This window comes from Amphiprion ocellaris, chromosome 22 (assembly GCF_022539595.1).
Source record: "Amphiprion ocellaris isolate individual 3 ecotype Okinawa chromosome 22, ASM2253959v1, whole genome shotgun sequence".
Lineage (NCBI taxonomy): Eukaryota > Metazoa > Chordata > Actinopteri > Pomacentridae > Amphiprion > Amphiprion ocellaris.
The window spans coordinates 9,953,982-9,974,325 of record NC_072787.1 but is presented as its reverse complement, the minus strand read 5'-3'; the positions used below and the strand labels follow the sequence as shown (position 1 = coordinate 9,974,325).

Genomic DNA, 20,344 nt, shown 5'->3' with positions numbered 1-20,344 from the left:
ACAAGCTACTATCGCTCTCCTTCTTAAGAAGGACAAGGAACCAACCTCTTGTGGCTCTTATAGACCGTTATCTTTGCTCAATGCTGATGTAAAGGTGTTGGCTAAAGTAATTGCATCTCGATTAGAGAACGTGCTTCCATGTATTATTTCTGAAGAGCAGAATGGTTTTATCAAGGGGCGCCAGTTATTTTTTAATACCCGAACACTTTTTAACATAATTTACTCTAAACATTCAGCTGATCTACCTGCAATCGTTATTTCCTTGGATGCTGAAAAAGCATTTGACAGAGTGGAGTGGGAGTACTTGTTTGCTGTTTTGAAAAGGTTCGGTTTTAGAGATAAATTAATTTCTTGGATCTGTCTTCTTTACTCATCCCCTAAAGCCAGTATCCACACTAATGATGTTTATTCTGATTATTTTGCCCTTGGGCGTGGTACTCGCCAAGGGTGTCCTTTATCACCTTTGCAAAAAGCTATTGCTATTGAACCCTTATCCATCGTGGTACAATCTTCTCCCCTATTTAGAGGAATCATTCGAAATAGAATTGAGCACAAATTATCATTGTATGCGGATGATTTAATGTTGTATGTAACTGACCCTGCAACTTCTATTCCGGCTGTTTTAAGCATTCTGGAGCAATTCAGTTGGTTTTCAGGTTATAAATTAAATCTGGAGAAAAGTGTATGTTTTCCTGTTAATACTGCAGCATGCCATCTCCAACAATCAGACCTGCCTTTCCAATTCAGCCCTTCAGGGTTTAAATATCTCGGTATTAATGTGATACCTTCTTTATCTGACCTTGTAACTGCTAATTTTACTCCTCTTATCTCTGTGATCACATCTGATATTCAAAGATGGGGCAGCCTCCCCCTTTCTGTAATTGGCAGGATCAGCGTAGTTAAAATGAATATATTACCAAAGTTTCTTTTCTTATTCCAGTCAATTCCTCTATTTCTGCCAAAACATTTTTTTGATTCTCTGGATAAGTTAATTTGTTCCTTCATTTGGGGTGGGAAGTCACCAAGAGTTTGCAAAACTTCACTGCAAAGATGCAAACTCAGTGGTGGTCTTGCATTACCCAATTTCCAGTTTTACTATTGGGCCGCTCATCTCCATAAACTTTGCTATTGGATACACTGTCCTAGTTCATCCTGGTGTAAATTGGAGTTATCATCTTGTAGAGGTTCCTCTATACTTGCTTTACTTCATTCCTCGTTGCCTGTAAAACCTTCATTATATACTGATAATCAAGTGGTTCTAAACACTCTTCAGATCTGGTATCAGTTTAGACAGCACTTTAAATTCTCAGATGCATCTTCCTTAGGTCCATTAACCAATAACCACCTATTTCCTCCATCACTTCTGGACCCAGTGTTTTCAATATGGTTTGACAAGGGTATTAAACAATTCAAAAATCTATATATAGGTGGTGTCTTTGAGAGTTTCGGTAACTTGTCCTCCAGGTATGACCTCCCTCCTTCTCATTTGTATCGCTATTTCCAAATCCGTGATTTTGTCTCCAAATGTTTCCTGAATTTTCCTTCTGCACCTCCAGGACAACTTTGGGAGAACTTGTTCTCACACACTCCTCAACAGAAAGGCTTAATTTCCAACATGTACAACTTCATCTTGTCCTTAAGTAATCATTCTAGCACCAAAATTAAGAGTGCATGGGAAAAGGAACCGAGAATCCAATTAAATGAAAACCTCTGGCATCATGCTATAGACAGGATACGATCTAGCACTTCTTGTGCTCGTCTTGGATTTATTCAATTTAAGGTCCTGCATAGGGTCCATTTTTCTAAATCCAGACTGGCTAGAATTTATCCAGAAATGAAGGATGAATGTGATAAATGTCATGGCTCTCCTTGTCATCTCAGCCATATGTTTTTTCATTGCCCAGCGCTAAATGATTTTTGGACCAGATATTTTAATATTATGTCCACCGTTCTTGGAGTAAATTTGCAGCCTTCCCCATTGATTGCTATATTTGGGATTCCTGATGCTTCTCTCGCATTAAATTCTAACCAAAAGGACATTTTAGCTTTCACATCCCTATTGGCAAGACGTTGTTTACTGCTACATTGGCAATCTGTCAACTATCCTTCCATCTCCCGGTGGCTTAAGGACACCATATTCTTCCTAAAACTTGAGAAGATAAAATATACTTTGAGAGGATCCACTGATAAGTTTTTCTGTAAATGGCAACCGTTCATATCATATTTTACAAGTTTGAAGCTACTCCCCAACTGAATGTGTGCCTGTTGTTTTTTCTTTTTTCTTTTTCTGTGTTTCATAAATTTTGAATAACCAGTATTATATGTTGGTCATATGTGCTAAGTTGAGGTGGGATCGGGTGGATGGGAGGGGGGTTATGTTCTATATTGTTCCATTATCTTGTTTTGCTTTTGTGTACATATATGTACGTAGCTTTGTTCAAGTGCCGACATTTACCTGTATGTGTATGCATTCATGACTGCGTGCTTAGGTGTATATGTGTTTAAAAAAGAAAAAAGTGGATTGTATTTTTTACTGACATTATCTCAGTAATTTTTCAATAAAAATATTTTGGAAAAAAAAAAAAGAGAACTCGAGGAAACTCTCGGTGATACTCTGTCGACTATCAAGCTTGACCTACAGGCGGTGAAAACACAACTGGCCCAAGACAGAGCTGCTACTGATGCTAGCTTGGCTACTAAGAAGTTGGGTGGGGGAAATGGAGCAGGCGCTGTCGGGGTGCACCGATGACATCGCCGTGATGAAAATGACCATAGAGAGCCTTACTGCTAACGTGACTAAACTCGAAAATAAATGTGAAGATCTAGAGTCCAGATCACGACGTAATAATATCAGGACTGTGGGAGTTCCGGAAGGCAACGATTCCTGCACTACAGCTGCTGTAGCCGCATTGTTAAAGGAGGCGTTCAATCTGCAAAAGGAGCCGCTGCTGGACAGAGCCCACCGGACCCTTCAATCGAAGCCCAATCCCCACGAACGACCGAGAGCCATTGTGTGCAGATTTCACTACTACAGTGACTGTGTGGACATTTTGCGCCATGCGAGGGAGCTTCAACAGATTAAAGTCCGGGACTTGACCATCTCGGTCTTCCCGGACCACACTGCCAAGGTAACCCGCGCGCAGGCTGCATTCAACGAAGTCAGGCGACAGCTCCGCGGCATTGACGGGGTTCGGAACGGACTCATCCACCCCGCCCGGCTTCGCATCACACACGACGGCGTTACGAAGGAATTTGTTTCAGCGGAAAAAGCCAGCGACTATGTCAAAACTCTGGTAACCGGTGGTGCTGCATTAGTCCTTATAGAGCCGATTTTGCTTATTCTTGAATTCGGATGTTCATGTGTTAGGCTGATTTACCGTTGATTTTGTATTTGCCGATGGTTCGTGGTCTCTTTAGCCTGAAAGTTGCTTTTGCACCTTAAGTGGCTCTCTGATCTTATGCACTAACAAGGTCGGTGTTACTCGTGGTTGTTTAAAACAATATCAGATGCCTTTTCTTTCACCGCCTTAGTCAATGTGATATAATCTATAATATATTTTTATTCTTCAACTGACTGGCATCAACATTGTATTTGCACTTTTATTTTTATATCCTTTGCCAATGTTCTGTCGGTGCACTATTATCTTTTTGTCTGGCCAATATGTTCACCTTTAATTAACATATTTTTGTTATGTAAGATATGTGTGTATGTATATATGTGTATGTATGGATGTATATGTATGTATGTGTGTATATGTATGTGTATATATGTGTGTGTGTATGTATGTGTATATATATATGTGTGTGTGTGTGTGTAATTTTGTTTTGTTTTATTATTGTGCACACTGTTGATCAGCTTTGAAATCGGTAGGAGTCTCTTCTCTTCTTCTTCTCCTGCTTCTATTTGTTCTGCTTTGTCTCCTGAGTTGCTCTCACATTATGGTGGGCGACTTGTGTTTACTGGGGGAAACACTGCTGTCTCCTTTGTTTTGTAGTTATATGGGGACTTTGGGTGTATGTTCAGGGGTATGTTGTGGAGAGGGTATCCCACCTCAACTCTATAGCTGTTTGTATTTTGGTTGTTTATTTTATTTAAATGGTTAACACCAACATAAATCCCAGCATTGCTGGTTCAGGCACACCTCTCAGATTTATTAGCTGGAATATCAAAGGTATGGGTAACCCTGTCAAGAGGTCTACGGTTTTCACTCACTTGAAACGTTTAAATTCTGCTATAGTATTTTTACAGGAGACTCATCTTCGGATTAAAGATCACCATAGGCTATACTGCCCTTGGGTAAGTCAGTGCTTCCACTCAAACTTTAACTCAAAAGCAAGAGGAGTTGCCATTTTAATAAACAAGAAAGTCCAATTTTCATCTACTGATGTCATTGCGGACAAGAATGGAAGATATCTGATTGTGGCTGGCACTCTAATGCAAAGAAAAGTCTTGTTGGTAAAACGTATATGCTCCAAACTTTGATGATGCTGAATTTGCTAACAGATTATTGAGCAATCTTCCTTTCTTAAATACTCATTCTGTGATTTTTGGAGGGGATCTTAATTGCGTTTTCGACCCATCTCTAGATCGGTCTAATCCACGTAATCTGACTCAATCTGCTATGTCTAAAACTTTTTCTGAGTTTATGGGGCTGAATGGTCTTGTTGATCCATGGAGATCTCGTAATCCTTCTATGAGAAAATGTTCTTTTTTCTCCAAAGTGCATCAGTCATATTCAAGAATTGACTATTTCTTTATAGATAGCACCCTTAATACATGTGTACTTTCCTCTGACTATTTGGCTATTGTAATATCTGACCATGCACCGTTATTGCTAGACATTCAACTTTCCAGTCATAAGGGTAGCCCTCCACTCTGGCGATTTAACTCTCTTCTCTTAGCAGATAATGAATTTTGCAATTTCATTTCAAATTCTATTGACGAGTTCCTTTCCTTTAACCAGAATGACTCAACTTCATGTTCATTGTTATGGGAAACATTTAAGTCATATCTTAGAGGACAAATTATTTCATATTCAGCGCATTCTCGCAAAAGGCTTAACTCTAGACTCAATGAATTTACAATAGCTATTAGTGATCTTGATCAAAAATTTGCACTGACCCCCACTCCAGAATTACTTTAGCAGTGTATTGATTTACAAGCAGAATTTGATCTTATTTCAACTAAAGATGCAGAGCGCTTGTTGCTACGTAGCCGCGGTTCATATTATGAACACGGCGACAAAGCAAGTCGTTTGCTGGCTCATCAGTTACGGCGTCAGGCCGCTTCCCGTTTGATACCTAGTATTAAAAACACCCAGAATATAATTATTACAGATCCTATAGAAATCAATACCACTTTCAAGTCTTTTTACTCATCATTATATAAATCAGAATTGCCAACAGACAATACTAAAATGAATGATTTTCTTCAAAATCTACAGAATCCCGTCATTGACCCTAATATGGCAGAACAATTGGACTCCCCACTCTCTCTTGAAGAATCAGTAATTTCAATTAAAGCTATGCAATCTAACAAAGACCCTGTCCCGGATGGGTTTCCGATTGAGTTTTCTAAAAAATTTATTGGAAAATTGGCACCACTACTTTTATCGGTGTTTAATGAGTCTCTGGATTGTGGTTCATTACCACCCACTTTGGCACAAGTTTATTGCTCTCCTTCTTAAGAAGGACAAGGAACCAACCTCTTGTGGCTCTTATAAACCGTTATCTTTGCTCAATGCTGATGTAAAGGTGTTGGCTAAAGTAATTGCATCTCGATTAGAGAATGTGCTTCCATGTATTATTTCTGAAGAGCAGAATGGTTTTATCAAGGAGCACCAGTTATTTTTTAATACCCGAACACTTTTTAACATAATTTACTCTAAACATTCAGCTGATCTACCTGAAATCGTTATTTCCTTGGCTGCTGAAAAAGCATTTGACAGAGTGGGAGTACTTGTTTGCTGTTTTGAAAAGGTTCGGTTTTAGAGATAAATTAATTTCTTGGATCTGTCTTCTTTACTCATCCCCTAAAGCCAGTATCAACACTAATGATGTTTATTCTGATTATTTTGGGCGTGGTACTCGCCAAGGGTGTCCGTTATCACCTTTGCTTTTTGCTATTGTTATTGAACCCTTATCCATCGTGTTGCGATCTTCTCCCCTATTTAGAGGAATCATTCGAAATGGAATTGAGCACAAATTATCATTATATGCGGATGATTTACTGTTATATTTAACTGACCCTGCAGCTTCTATTCCGGCTGTTTTAAGCATTCTGGAGCAATTCATTTGGTTCTCAGGTCATAAATTAAATCTGGAGAAAAGTGTATGTTTTCCTGTTAATACTGCAGCATGCCATCTCCAACAATCAGACCTACTGTTACGGCTGTGGCCGTATTTTGGTAATGTTGTGTTTGTAGTTTTGAAATGTTTTTTTGTCTGGGAGTGGGTGTTCTGTGTTGTTTGTAGATCTTTGTTTCATCCTTGTGGTCTGTTTCGTCCTGTTGGTTGGTAGTGGGTGTTCTGTCTTTGTGGATCTTTGTGTGCAGGAGCTGATTGGTGGCAAGGCGGACCCAGCGCTGATTGGCTGTAAACCATTTTAAATCTTGGCAGCCGGCAGTGATGAGGGGAGAACTCTCTGACAGCAGCACCCTTTGTTTTTTCCCAGACTCCAAATTTTTGCCTTGATACCCGTGTTTTTTGGTTAGATTAAGATAGTGTGTTTTTTGTTTGTTAGGTTAGGTTTTGTTGGATAGGATCTTTTGTTTGAGTGCTATAATGCCTCTTTAGTTTGTATCCAATTATTATTATTTTTTTTTTTGTTTTTTTTTTTTGCTTGAATGAATAGCCCATGTGGTGGCCTCTTTTATTTGTTAATAGTGTAAATAAACCTTTTTTAATTTTTCTACAAACTGTTCATTGTTTTTGGGGACCGGGAAAATATTCCACCTTTTTAAAAAAAAAAAAAAAAACAAACATTATGCTACGCACCTTCCCCCTAGACGGGTGCGTAACACCTACCTTTCCAGTTTAGCCCATCAGGGTTTAAATACCTCGGTATTAATGTAACACCTTCTCTATCTGACCTTGTAACAGATAATTTTACTCCTCTTATCTCTGTGATCACATCTGATATTCAAAGATGGGACAGCCTCCCCCTTTCTGTAATTGGCAGGATCAGCGTAGTTAAAATGAATATATTACCAAAATTTCTTTTCTTATTCCAGTCCATTCCTCTCTTTCAGCCAAAACAATTTTTTTGATTCTCTGGATAATTTGTTCCTTCATTTGGGGTGGGAAGTCACCAAGAGTTTGCAAAACTTCATTGCAAAGATGCAAACTCAGTGGTGGTCTTGCATTACCCAATTTCCAATTTTACTATTGGGCCGCTCATCTCCATAAACTTTGCTATTGGATACACTCTCCTAGTTCCTCTTGGTGTAAATTGGAGTTATCATCTTGTAGAGGTTCCTGCTTTACTTCATTCCTCATTGCCTGTAAAACCTTCATTATATACTGATAATCAATTGGTTCTAAACACTCTTCAGATCTGGTATCAGTTTCGACAGCACTTTAAATTCTCAGATGCATCTTCCTTAGGTCCATTAACCAACAACCACCTATTTCCTCCATCACTTCTGGACCCGGTGTTTTCAATATGGTTTGACAAGGGTATTAAACAATTCAAAAATCTATATATAGGCGGTGTCTTTGAGAGCTTCGGTAACCTGTCCTCCAGGTATGACCTCCCTCCTTCTCATTTGTATCGCTATTTCCAAATCCGTGATTTTGTCTCCAAATGTTTCCCGAATTTTCCTTCTGCACCTCCAGGACAACTTTGGGAGAACTTGTTCTCACACACTCCTCAACAGAAAGGCTTAATTTCCAACATGTACAACTTCATCTTGTCCTTAAGTAATCATTCTAGTACCAAAACTAAGAGTATATGGGAAAAGGAACTGGGAATCCAATTAAATGAAAACCTCTGGCATCATGCTATAGACAGGATACGATCTAGCACTTCTTGTGCTCGTCTGGGATACATTCAATTTAAGGTCCTGCATAGGGTCCATTTTTCTAAATCCAGACTGGCTGGAATTTATCCAGAAGTGAAGGATGAATGTGATAAATGTCATGGCTCTCCTTGTCATCTCAGTCATATGTTTTTTTTTTTTGCCCCACTGAATGATTTTTGGACCAGTTATTTTAATATTATGTCCACTGTTCTTGGAGTAAATTTGCAGCCTTCCCCATTGATTGCTATATTTGGGATTCCTGATGCTTCTCTTGCATTATATTCTAACCAAAAGGACATTTTAGCTTTCACATCCCTATTGGCAAGACGTTGTTTACTGCAACATTGGAAATCTGTCAACTATCCTTCCATATTCTTCCTAAAACTTGAGAAGATAAAATATACTTTGAGAGGATCCACTGATTAGGTTTTCTGTAAATGGCAACTGTTCATATTTTACAAGTTTGAAGCTACTCCCCAACTGAATGTGTGCCTGTTGTTTTTTCTTTTTTCTTTTTCTGTGTTTCATAAATTTTGAATAACCAGTATTATATGTTGGTCATATGTGCTAAATTGAGGTGGGATGGGGTGGATGGGAGGGGGGTTATGTTCTATATTGTTCCGTTATCTGGTTTTGCTTTTGTGTACATATATGTACGTGGCTTTGCTTAAGTACTGACATATACCTGTATGTGTATGCATTCATGACTGTGTGCTTATGTGTATATGTGTTTAAAAAAGAAAAAACTGGATTGTATTTTTTACTGACATTATCTCAGTACTTTTTTCAATAAAAACATTTTGGAAAAAAAAAGACACCAAGTTGACGTATTTTTATGCATGCTGTAGTATGTATGCTGCCCTTGCAGCACCTGCTCTAGTGCATAGCAAGACAGCTAGCTAACATTCCAAGTCTTCAAATAATCACACAGGGCTTTGCTTTGTCTGTGGTTTACTTGAGCTTGACCAGATCAATATTGTAAAACTGAAACAGACAACAACAACAGAGAAAATAAATCAGCATACAAGCACTGATATATTCATGAACACAGTACGTATTACACATGTACTGAAACCGACTGCAACTGTTCACGGACATATGACTGCACTGTGTGACCTAGTTCAACTACTTGACAAATTATAACATAAACTTCTAACATGACATTTCTATTTGTGCTCATGTACACGTTTTCCTCACAGACAAATAGTCTCCAAGGCAGAAGCGTAGAAAAACATTAGATACACCACAAATTAGCTCTGTCCGTTGCGCTGTCTGTACTTCACGAGACCCAACGAGCAAGAGAGCACCTTCAAAGATATGTCAGAAGGCAGAGCGGTGAGAGCGCTCACATCGTCGTCATTTCTGACACCGAACGAGAACAAAGAGCACTCACTCGGACGTTACTTTTGAATCCCAACTGGAAATCAACTTTTAACTTATTCATCCAACTTTAAAGACAGCACAGTATGTTTGGTGGTACCAGGACTGCATGAGATAGCACAAAGGACAAAAATGAGAAACACAAGGGTTAAAGGGAATGAACTCAGATGAACCGACAACTGAAAATAGAAAACGCTGAACTATATAGACAAAAGGAACTGATAGATAACAAGACAAATTCGTCCCCTGAGCATGGGTCGGCTGGAAGTTTGTTCTAAGTAAAGGCAAATTTTTTGTTTAAAACTTTAGTGAATTGGTGCTATAGAATGGAATGAAATTAAATTGAGTTGTCCATTCAAATAACTAAGGAGCCATGAAATGTTTACATCACCGAGGACAAAAGTGACAAACTTAAGGGTTGAATTCAGATGAACCAACAACTGAAAACAGAAAATGCCAAATTGATAAATTAACAATACAACTGCGAGGCTAATTTGAGTTGAGGAAATAGTTGCATAAAGACAGGAAGTAAAATTAACAGACACACAGAGTCAGTGATTAACAAAACACAGCAGTGACAGGATCTAAAAAGGTAAAGCATTTATAGGCCTGAATGAACATGTCCAAAGCAAATGAGTTATTTGAACTGGGATCAAGATGAGTTCCCCACTCACAAGAGGAGTGAAAGCTGTTTCTGACATTCCTGTGACCGCAGTTCTGTTTGTTTTCACATTACGACATCTGAACAGGGAAGTGTTTCACTCGATTTATTGCGGCTCCGCTGAAATTCTCAAATTGCATGATTATTACTTAGCAGGTTCTCTTCCGTGGCAGAGTGCTCATCTGGTAAGGAAAGTCCAGTAGATTTTACTAAGTTTGTTTGTCAGCTTCTTAAATCTCTACACTGCACTAGGAAATGTTTTACTAGCGTGAGTGTGTTGCAGATTGGTTAAAATGTAAATTCAAGAAAATGCCTTACATCATTAATGTCTTCTGGAACAAGACAAGGTCCTAGTGTGATCCTATAGTTGTGTAATTATTTGTGTACTTATTTTTAAGGTGATGGGTTGGATGAAAGTCCTGTCGGTGAACATCATGACCAGCAGCATGTTACTGAGCCTCCTCTTTATTTCAGGTCAGCTGTTTGACTCGAATGATTAGTCTGAAGTAGCAGTAGAGACAGAAATACTTTACAAAGTCATTTAATATTGAAGTTGTTCACAGTATATAAACTGAAAGAACAGCAAGAATTACATGGATGGATGAAGTAATTTTTTTGCATCAAAAATGTTCTCTTCATGCAGATGGTTCTTATTTACTGTGATTCTGGTTTACAGGCACCCTGGTTTATTGTCGTTTTAATCCTACCCTCTTCATCACTGCACCAAAGAAGATGGAAGCACTGAATGGATCTTGTTTACGAATCCCCTGTAACTTTAGAGCTGAAGAAGGAAAACAGTTTGACAGCAGAAGAACTATGTTTGGAGTTTGGATTAAAAATGACGAACGCTTCGCCAACTATCCACGGAATGTTATTTTCAACAGCAGTAAGACAGTTAACGACTATCCAATGGAATTGATTGGAAACCTGAGTCAGGGAAACTGCACCACTCGGTTTTCTAATTTAACCACAATTTATACAGACAGATATTTCTTCAGAATCGCCAACTTTCCATTCATGGCAACAGCTTCTTGTGAACCTGTTTGGATAGAAATCAAAGGTAGGAAAGTTTTGTTTTTATAAGTCCGTAGATCAACAAACCCCTGAAACAAACCTCAGTTCGGAAATTATCAAAGGACTTCAACCTATCTGACTATTTTCTATTTATATTCTATATTTTTTACTGACCAACATTAACTGCATTATCATGACAGTAAAGTAGGATAAAGTACAGATTGTATGCGATGTAATTTGCTTTTGACAATTAAAAAAGAGAAGAAATGAGTGCAACAACTTTTATTCCTTCTTTTCAAAATCAAGAAAAATTCTGGCTCTGATTGCTTATTCTGACATATACTGTTGTTTGGATTATACTTGAAATAAAAGAAATTACATTTGTTGCATTTTGACTTGTAAAATTACACAAAAAAATTAAATGTAGGTGAGGACTGAATATCAGTGTCAGAATCAAACTCATAGTTGTGCTGTGAAAAAGAAAATTTGTGATTGAATATTGTCATTAAAATATAAATAATGTGTTTGATGTGAAACCACAGATTCTCCGTGGAGTACCAGAATCAACATCTCAGGTGAACTGAAGGAGAAGAAGTCTGTCACTGTCAGCTGCTCAGCTTTCACTCCCTGTCCACACTGCCCTCCTCAACTCACCTGGAACCTCCAACAAAACTCTCACAGCCAAATAGAGGAAAACACAGATGGAACCTTCACAACTAAAATCCAGCAGAGCATCACTCTGTCAGACTCACATGATGGATTCAACATCAACTGCTCTGCCACATATCCTGTGGATGAAGGAAAACCTAGAAAGACCAAAGAGACACAACAGACTCTCAGTGTTACATGTAAGTGATCCTGTCTGCTCATCATGATTGATTTGTTGTTTTTAAGGCTCAGATTCATCTTTCATGTTGTATATTTTTGTCACATTTTCCTCAGATGCCCCCAAAGAAACCTCAGCATGCATCAGTCCATCAGGTTTGGTGTCAGCAGGTAGCTGGGTGAACCTGACCTGCTCCAGCAGAGCCAATCCTCCCGTCAGCAACTTCACCTGGTTCTTAAAAACTGAAGATGGACCCATGAAAGTAGCTGAAGGATACTTTTATAACTTTAATGTCACTCATGGAGGAGTTTATTACTGTGAGGCCACAAATATTCTTGGTAATCAGATGTCAGCTGAGATTCTTCTAACTGTTGAAGGTAAATGTAGTCAGAGGTTTCATTTACTAAATCTGCTAATATAAGTGTTTCATGCTATTGGGACCCTATCTAAAATAATTTTCTAAATGGTGCTGACAAACTATGAAGTTAGATTTGACTTTAAAGAACTATTGTGTAGAATATGGTGCCATCCAGTGGTGAGGTTGTAGACTGCAACCATCTGAATGCTCGTCCGTTTATAAAGTGTAAACGTTCAGCCCGTTCTCATTTCTGAGCCAATCAAATACTGTGGTCTTGTTAAGGTGTCCTTTAATGAAGGTGCCAGCAGTAGATGTTCAGGAATTTTTCCAGTTTTAAAGAGCCTCATGAGGAGGTTTAAGGCTGGATTCAGTGTAAAACAGAGGACTGTTAACCACAACTCTGAGGTTTGGGTCTCCATGTAGGATGACTGTTTCCATTTAGTTTGGTTCAGATTATGCACCAAAAATACTTGTGAAAGGTTAATGAAAGGTCATGATTTGGGATTAAATACATTCATTAACCACAGGTCATAAATAATAATGGCACCAGCAAAGAAGATTAAACTACAGATTCATGGCACCTGTTTCTTACATTCACAGATATTTATGGGTCTATCTGACAACTATATGCACTGAAATGATACTAAATGGTACCAAGTGTGTTGCATGAGTTGAGTGACACATTGGTAGTTTGATGTCACTTGGTGTTTATGTTGGTTCTGGTTTTCTATCAGGAGATCCTGGCTCCTTCCAATGGGAACCAATTCTTGGAGTGATCATTGGGATCATCTTACTCATCTGCTTGATTGTCTTTGCTTGGTGAGACTCACAGATCAAAGCAGCAAACATGACACACTTACTTTCACTGACATTATAGCTGCACATCCACTAACATCTGTTTCACCTCATTTCCAGCCATGTACAGTATATTTACCATCAAAGACAGTGTAGTTAATCTAACAGCATCTCATGTCCTTCAGGTGGTTAAAGTCAAGGCATCAAACTCAACAGCAGGTGAGGAAATATAACATTTCCCTGTAGTCTATCTGACGCACTGAACATCTATCTCAAAAACCTCTTATTTGGTTCATTTTTCCAGAGTCAGACCGGTGAAGAGCTGGTTGTTGACGAGCCAGAAAGAAAAACTGAAGAAGAAGAAGAAGACAACATCCGTTATGGAGAGATCGACTTCAAGCAGAGACGTGAACCTCCCTCTGGCTCAGTGAAGGACGTCCAACAGCAGCAGGACACAGTGTACACAGAGGTGAAAGTCAACAAGTCAAACGATGCAACACAGACAGACGATACACCAGAGGAACTCTACACTCAAGTGAAGAAAAAATAAGATTGTGTTATGTGATGACATAAATTACATTTGTGTAAGTCACAGTTTGTTGAAGAGAAGCTCAAGTCCTCAAGATCCTGCAGCTTTTCTAATTAAACAGAGTTCATATTTGTGTGCTGATAGGTGATGTTTCATTTTTTAATAAACCAGATGTGTAAAAATAAATGTTCCAAAGACAACAGTTCTATAAATGTATTCAATATGTAAAGGGTTATATTTCATGTTTTAAAAATGTCCTATGTCATTTTGTTTGATGGTGTTTTAGATTATCTCATACAAAGCACTATAAATAGTCATTTTATTATGATTTTGTCTATTATCTTCATTTTCTCATTCTTAAACACTGCAAGAGAAAACCGTGTGCCTTATTGTTTCCATTATTATGCCTCCTAAGTATAATTTTATAAATTTCCAGTTTTATACTTCAAGTCAATCCAGATAATGTATTAGTGTGAACCATTTGTTGTAATGCACAGTTCAGCCCTGTATAATGCATTTCTCTCTTATCTACATGGAAATGTTTTGTTTTTTGGAGAAAATAATAAATAATTGAATTCAATCACTGCATTTCTGAGAAGGATTTTCTCCAAACCCAACATACTCAAAATAGCCACCCTTTGCTTTGATAACTGCTTTGCACACGCTTGGTATTCTCTGGATGAGCTTCATGAGGTATGCTTCATGAGCTTCATGCTCCCATAGAGCAGTCGATGGTGTTGTTGTTGTAATTGTGCTCTGTCTGTGCACAGAGGCTCTTGGTGTGCAGGTTAATGTTGAAGGTGTAAGCTTCCCACTGGAGGCAGTGAAGCAGCTGAAGAAGCTGTTTAATTTGGATGAGAAGATCCCTGAACTCACGAAGAAAGACGTTGAAGATGTTTGTGCCAACCGTGACCTGCCACAAGTCTTTAAGCCAGTGTGCCAAGAGGAGGGAAGACAGGCTGTCTTCTCAAATCTAGTGAGAATACCTCTAGAATGGTTTTCACTTCACAGGTGTGCCTTGTCAAGGTTAGTTTATGGAATTTCTTGCCTTCCTAATGGAGTTGGGCCCATTGGTTCTGTTGTACAGAAGTCAGGTTGGTACACAGTTGACAGCCCTATTTGACTACTGATAGAATCGGTATTATGGCAAGAACCAATCAGCTAAGTAAAGAGAAATGACAGTCCATCATTACTTTAAGAACTGAAGGTCAGTCAGTCCGGAAAATTGCAAAACATTTGAATGTATCCCCAAATGCAGTTGCAAAAACCATCAAGCGCAACGACAAAACTGGCTCACATGAGGACCGCCCCAGGAAAGGAAGCCCAAGAGTCACCTCTGCTTCAGAAATGGCAAGTTAACAGCAGCTCAGATTAGAGCCCAGATGAATGCCACACAGTGTTCTAGTAGCAGACACATCTCTACATCAACTGTTCAGGGGAGACTGTCAGGCATTTGTGGTCAAATAGCTGCTAAGAAACACTGCTAAGGAAAAGCAACAAGCAGAAGAGGTTTGTTTGGGCCAAGAAACACAAGGAATGGACATTAGACCAGTATAAATCTGTGCTTTGGTCTGATGAGTCCATATTTGAGATCTTTGGTTCCACCTCTCGTGTCTTTGTGCGACGTAGAAAAGGTGATCAGATCATCTCTACATGCATGGTTCCCACCATGAAGCATGGAGGAGGAGGTGTGATAGTATGGGGGTGCTTTGCTGGTGACACTGTTTGGGATTTATTCAAAATTGAAGGCAAACTGAACCAGTATGGCTACCACAGCATCTTAAGTACACACCACCTCGTTTTTAGAAAAAAACTTCAGCCACACCGAACCGCATAAGTGCGTTTTTAAGCACATTCATAAGCATGCCGGACCTTTAGGTGGCAGTAGTTCCCCAAATCCGAGCAAGGTGGTGGAGAATAACCGTCCTTAACGTCGTCATTCCCTGTGTTGTTGAATGTGGAGCAGTATCTGGGCTTGTAAAAACAAGCAAGTAAAAAGCGCCTGTACAAGAAACAGCGCCCAAAACCTTGAGAGAGCATCCATACTGTTACCGAATGTAACCACAGGTCGCATATGTGACGTAAGAACATATTTTGTCGCAGGCGGTGACGTTTCGAAACGCAAAACACCGGTTACTGATGTCCACATGCAGACGCATAAAACGGATAATTCGCAAATCTTCACTTTTTTTTATAAGAATCGTTTTTGATGACGTAAATCTGCGTTTTCGTGTGGATGATTGGCCGAATCGTAGAAAAATATCTTTTATATATATATATATATATATATATATATATATATATATATATATATATATATATATATATATATATATATATATATATATATATATATATAAAAGTGGTGGGACGTCATTAAAAAATTTAATCTAATAAATTTACAGGTTTTGTAATTAATTAATGGCAATTAATTGCAGGGTTTTGTCAAATAGCAATACTTGATACAATAAGTGAAGTTTTTCAATTCAAATGAAATTGTGGTTGACAGTTGAATCAATGAATAGCCATATACGTGTTTAAAATTTAAAATTTATTTTTCAAAAAAAGGAAAGGACATATAGAAAAAAGTGATTTTGATGACTTAAAGTCCCAGCCCTAATTTCAAGTCATTCTGAAGAAGAATTTTTTGTGTCAACATGACGTTCACGTTACTGCCACGTTCATGATTTTTAGACGCTTCTGTTCCTGAGCTGAAATGCACACATTGGTAAAATATGTTGTACCGGCAAGTATTTTAATTCAAATTAAATTAAACATAATTCGCCTTCATATTTATGACATTTCAAGTCATTCCACAGAAGAAATTTGTTTGTCAACACGAAGATCACATCACTGCCGCTTTCATAATTTTTATGCACTTAAAATGCTGGTCCTGAGCTGGATTTCACAATTTGGTAAAATAAGAATTCCCCGCAATTCCTTCAAATCAAAGAAACTTAAACGTCATTTCCCTTCATTTTTATGACATTTCAAGTCATTCATGAAGGTCATCTCACTGCAGCTCTCATGATTTTTATAGGCTTAAAATGCTATTTGTGAGCTGAAACTCACAATTTGGTAAAATAAGCATACCCGGCAATTTCATCCAACAACATCAGTAAACATTTCAGTAACATCAAGTGTAAAGCTTGACGACAAACTAAATTATTTTTCTATATTTAATACTGTTGTGAAAACATTTCCCGTGTTAAAAATATATTTGTAGTCACAGAAGCTGTGAAACCTTAAACATCATTTGCTTTCATATTTATGACATTTCAAGAAGAAATTTGTTTGTCAACATGAAGATCACGTCACTGCAGCTTTCATCATTTTTATGCGCGTAAAATGCAGGTCCTGAGCTGGATTTCACAATTTGGTAAAATAAGTATTCCCTGCAATTTCTTCAAATCAAAGCAATTTAAACATCATTTGCCTTCATATTTATGACATTTCAAGTCATCCTATCGAAGAAATTTGTTTGTCAACATGAAGGTCACGTCACTGCAGCTTTCATGATGGTGATACGCGTAAAATACTATTTCTGGGTTGAAATTCACAATTTGGTAAAATAAGCATACCCGGCAATTCCTTCCAACCAAATTACCTTAATAAATATATTTTGCCTTCATTTTTATGACATTTCAAGTCATTCTATAGAAGAAATTTGTATGTCAACATGAAGTTCACGTCACTGAAGCTTTCATGATTTTTATATGCTTAAAATGCTATTTGTGAGCTGAAATTCACAATTTGGTAAAATAAGCATACCCGGCAATTCCTTCAAACCAAATTACCTTAAACATAATTTGCCTTCATATTTATGACATTTCAAGTCATTCTATAGAAGAAATTTGTTTGTCAACATGAAGATCACGTCACTGCAGCTTTCATCATTTTTATGCGCGTAAAATGCAGGTCCTGAGCTGGATTTCACAATTTGGTAAAATAAGTATTCCCTGCAATTTCTTCAAATCAAAGCAATTTAAACATCATTTGCCTTCATATTTATGACATTTCAAGTCATCCTATCGAAGAAATTTGTTTGTCAACATGAAGGTCACGTCACTGCAGCTTTCATGATGGTGATACGCGTAAAATACTATTTCTGAGCTGAAATTCACAATTTGGTAAAATAAGCATACCCGGCAATTCCTTCCAACCAAATTACCTTAATAAATATATTTTGCCTTCATTTTTATGACATTTCAAGTCATTCTATAGAAGAAATTTGTATGTCAACATGAAGTTCACGTCACTGCAGCTTTCATGATTTTTATATGCTTAAAATGCTATTTGTGAGCTGAAATTCACAATTTGGTAAAATAAGCATACCCGGCAATTCCTTCAAACCAAATTACCTTAAACATAATTTGCCTTCATATTTATGACATTTCAAGTCATTCTATAGAAGAAATTTGTTTGTCAACATGAAGATCACGTCACTGCAGCTTTTATGATTTTTATGCATTTAAAATGCTGGTCCTGAGCTAGATTTCACAATTTGGTAAAATAAGTATTCCCTGCAATTCCTTCAAATCAAAGCAATTTAAACATCATTTGCCTTCATATTTATGACATTTCAAGTCATTCTACAGAAGAAATTTGTTTGTCAACATCAAAATCACGTCACTGCAGCTTTCATGATTTTTATGATCTTAAAATGCTATTTGTGAGCTGAAATTCACCATTTGGAAAAATAAGTCTTCCCGGAATTTTTCAAATCAAAACAATTTATCTGAAATTCACAATTTGGTAAAATAAACATACCCGGCAATTCCTTCCAATCAAATTACCTTAATAAATATAATTTGCCTTCATTTTTATGACATTTCAAGTCATTCTATAGAAGAAATTTGTATGCCAATATCAAGATCACGTCACTGCAGCTTTCATGATTTTTATGCACTTAAAATGCTGGTCCTGAGCTAGATTTCACAATTTGGTAAAATAAGTATTCCCTGCAATTCCTTGAAATCAAAGCAATTTAAACATCATTTGCCTTCATATATATGACATTTCAAGTCATTCTACACACGAAACTTGTTTGTCAACATGAAGATCACGTCACTGCAGCTTTCATGATTTTTATACACTTAAAATGCTATTTGTGAGCTGAAATTCACAATTTGGTAAAATAAGCATACCCGGCAATTCCTTCCAACCAAATTACCTTAATAAATATAATTTGCCTCATATTTATGACATTTCAAGTCATTCTATAGAGGAAAGTTGTTTGTCAACATGAAGATCACGTCACTGCAGCTTTCATGATTTTTATAAGCTTAAAATGCTATTTGTGAGCTGAAATTCACAATTTGGTAAAATAAGCATACCCGGCAATTCCTTCCAACCAAATTACCTTAATAAATATAATTTGCCTCATTTTTCAAGTCATTCTATAGAAGAAATATGTCGGTAAAACATGAAGATCACGTCACTGCAGCTCCCATGATTTTTGTACGCGTAAAATGCTATTTGTGAGCTTAAATTCACAATTTGGTAAAATAAGAATTCCCGGAATTTTTCAAATCAAAGCAATTTAAACATCATTTGCCGTCAATATTTATGACATTTCAAGTCATTCTATAGAAGAAATTTGTATGACAAACATGAAGATCACGTCACTGCAGCTCTCATGAGTTTTACACCCGTGAAATGCTATTTATGAGCTGAAATTCACAATTTGGTAAAATAAGCATACCCGGCAATTCCATCCAACTACGTCAGTAAGCATTTCAGGTGACATCAAGTGTAAAGCTTGACGACCAAATAATTTTTCTATACTTAATACTGTTGTGAAAACATTTCCCGTTTTAAAAATATATTTCTAGTCAAAGAAGCTGTGAAACAAACATCATTTGCCTTCATATATATGACATTTCAAGTCATTCTACACAAGAAATTTGTTTGTCAACATGAAGATCACGTCACTGCAGCTTTCATGATTTTTATACTCTTAAAATGCTATTTGTGAGCTGAAATTCACAATTTGGTAAAATAAGTCTTCCCGGAATTTTTCAAATCAAAACAATTTATCTGAAATTCACAATTTGGTAAAATAAACATACTCGGCAATTCCTTCCAATCAAATTACCTTAACAAATACAATTTGCCTCATTTTTATGACATTTCAAGTCATTCTATAGAAGAAATTTGTTTGTCCACATGAAGATCACGTCACTGCAGCTTTCATGATTTTTTATACGCGTAAAATGCTATTTGTGAGCTGAAATTCAAAATTTGGTAAAATAAGCATATCCGGCAATTCCTTCCAACCAAATTACCTTAATAAATATAATTTGCCTCATTTTTATGACATTTCAGGTCAAGTTATAGAAGAAATTTGTATGTCAAACATGAAGATCACGTCACTGCAGCTCTCAAGAGTTTTATACGCGCAAAATGCTATTTGTGAGCTGAAATTCACAATTTGGTAAAATAAGCATATCCGGCAATTCCATACTACTACGTCAGTGGTTTACTGACGTTCAGTGACATCAAGTGTAAAGCTTTACTACACAATAATTTTTATATACTTTATACTGTTTTGAAAACATTTCCCGTTTTAAAAATATATTTCTAGTCACAGAAGCTGTGAAACAAACATCATTTGCCTTCATATTTATTCATTTCAAGTCATTCTATAGAAGGAAATTGTTTGTCAACATGAAGATCACGTCACTGCAGCTTTCATGAGTTTTATACGCTTAAAATGCTATTTGTGAGCTGAAATTCACAATTTGGTAAAATAAGCATA

At 37.2% G+C, this 20,344-nt stretch overlaps 1 protein-coding gene across 1 annotated transcript; it reads left to right on the top strand.

Moving 5' to 3' along the window:
• Window positions 1-10,043: 10,043 nt before the first annotated feature.
• Window positions 10,044-14,158, top strand: LOC111568119 (myelin-associated glycoprotein-like). Its single transcript, XM_023269606.3, has 8 exons — window positions 10,044-10,247; window positions 10,461-10,536; window positions 10,739-11,122; window positions 11,619-11,924; window positions 12,019-12,279; window positions 12,995-13,079; window positions 13,241-13,274; window positions 13,360-14,158. Exons 1-8 carry the CDS (start codon window positions 10,059-10,061, stop codon window positions 13,603-13,605), a joined length of 1,581 nt encoding a protein of 526 aa, XP_023125374.2. The 5' UTR covers window positions 10,044-10,058; the 3' UTR covers window positions 13,606-14,158.
• Window positions 14,159-20,344: the final 6,186 nt, after the last annotated feature.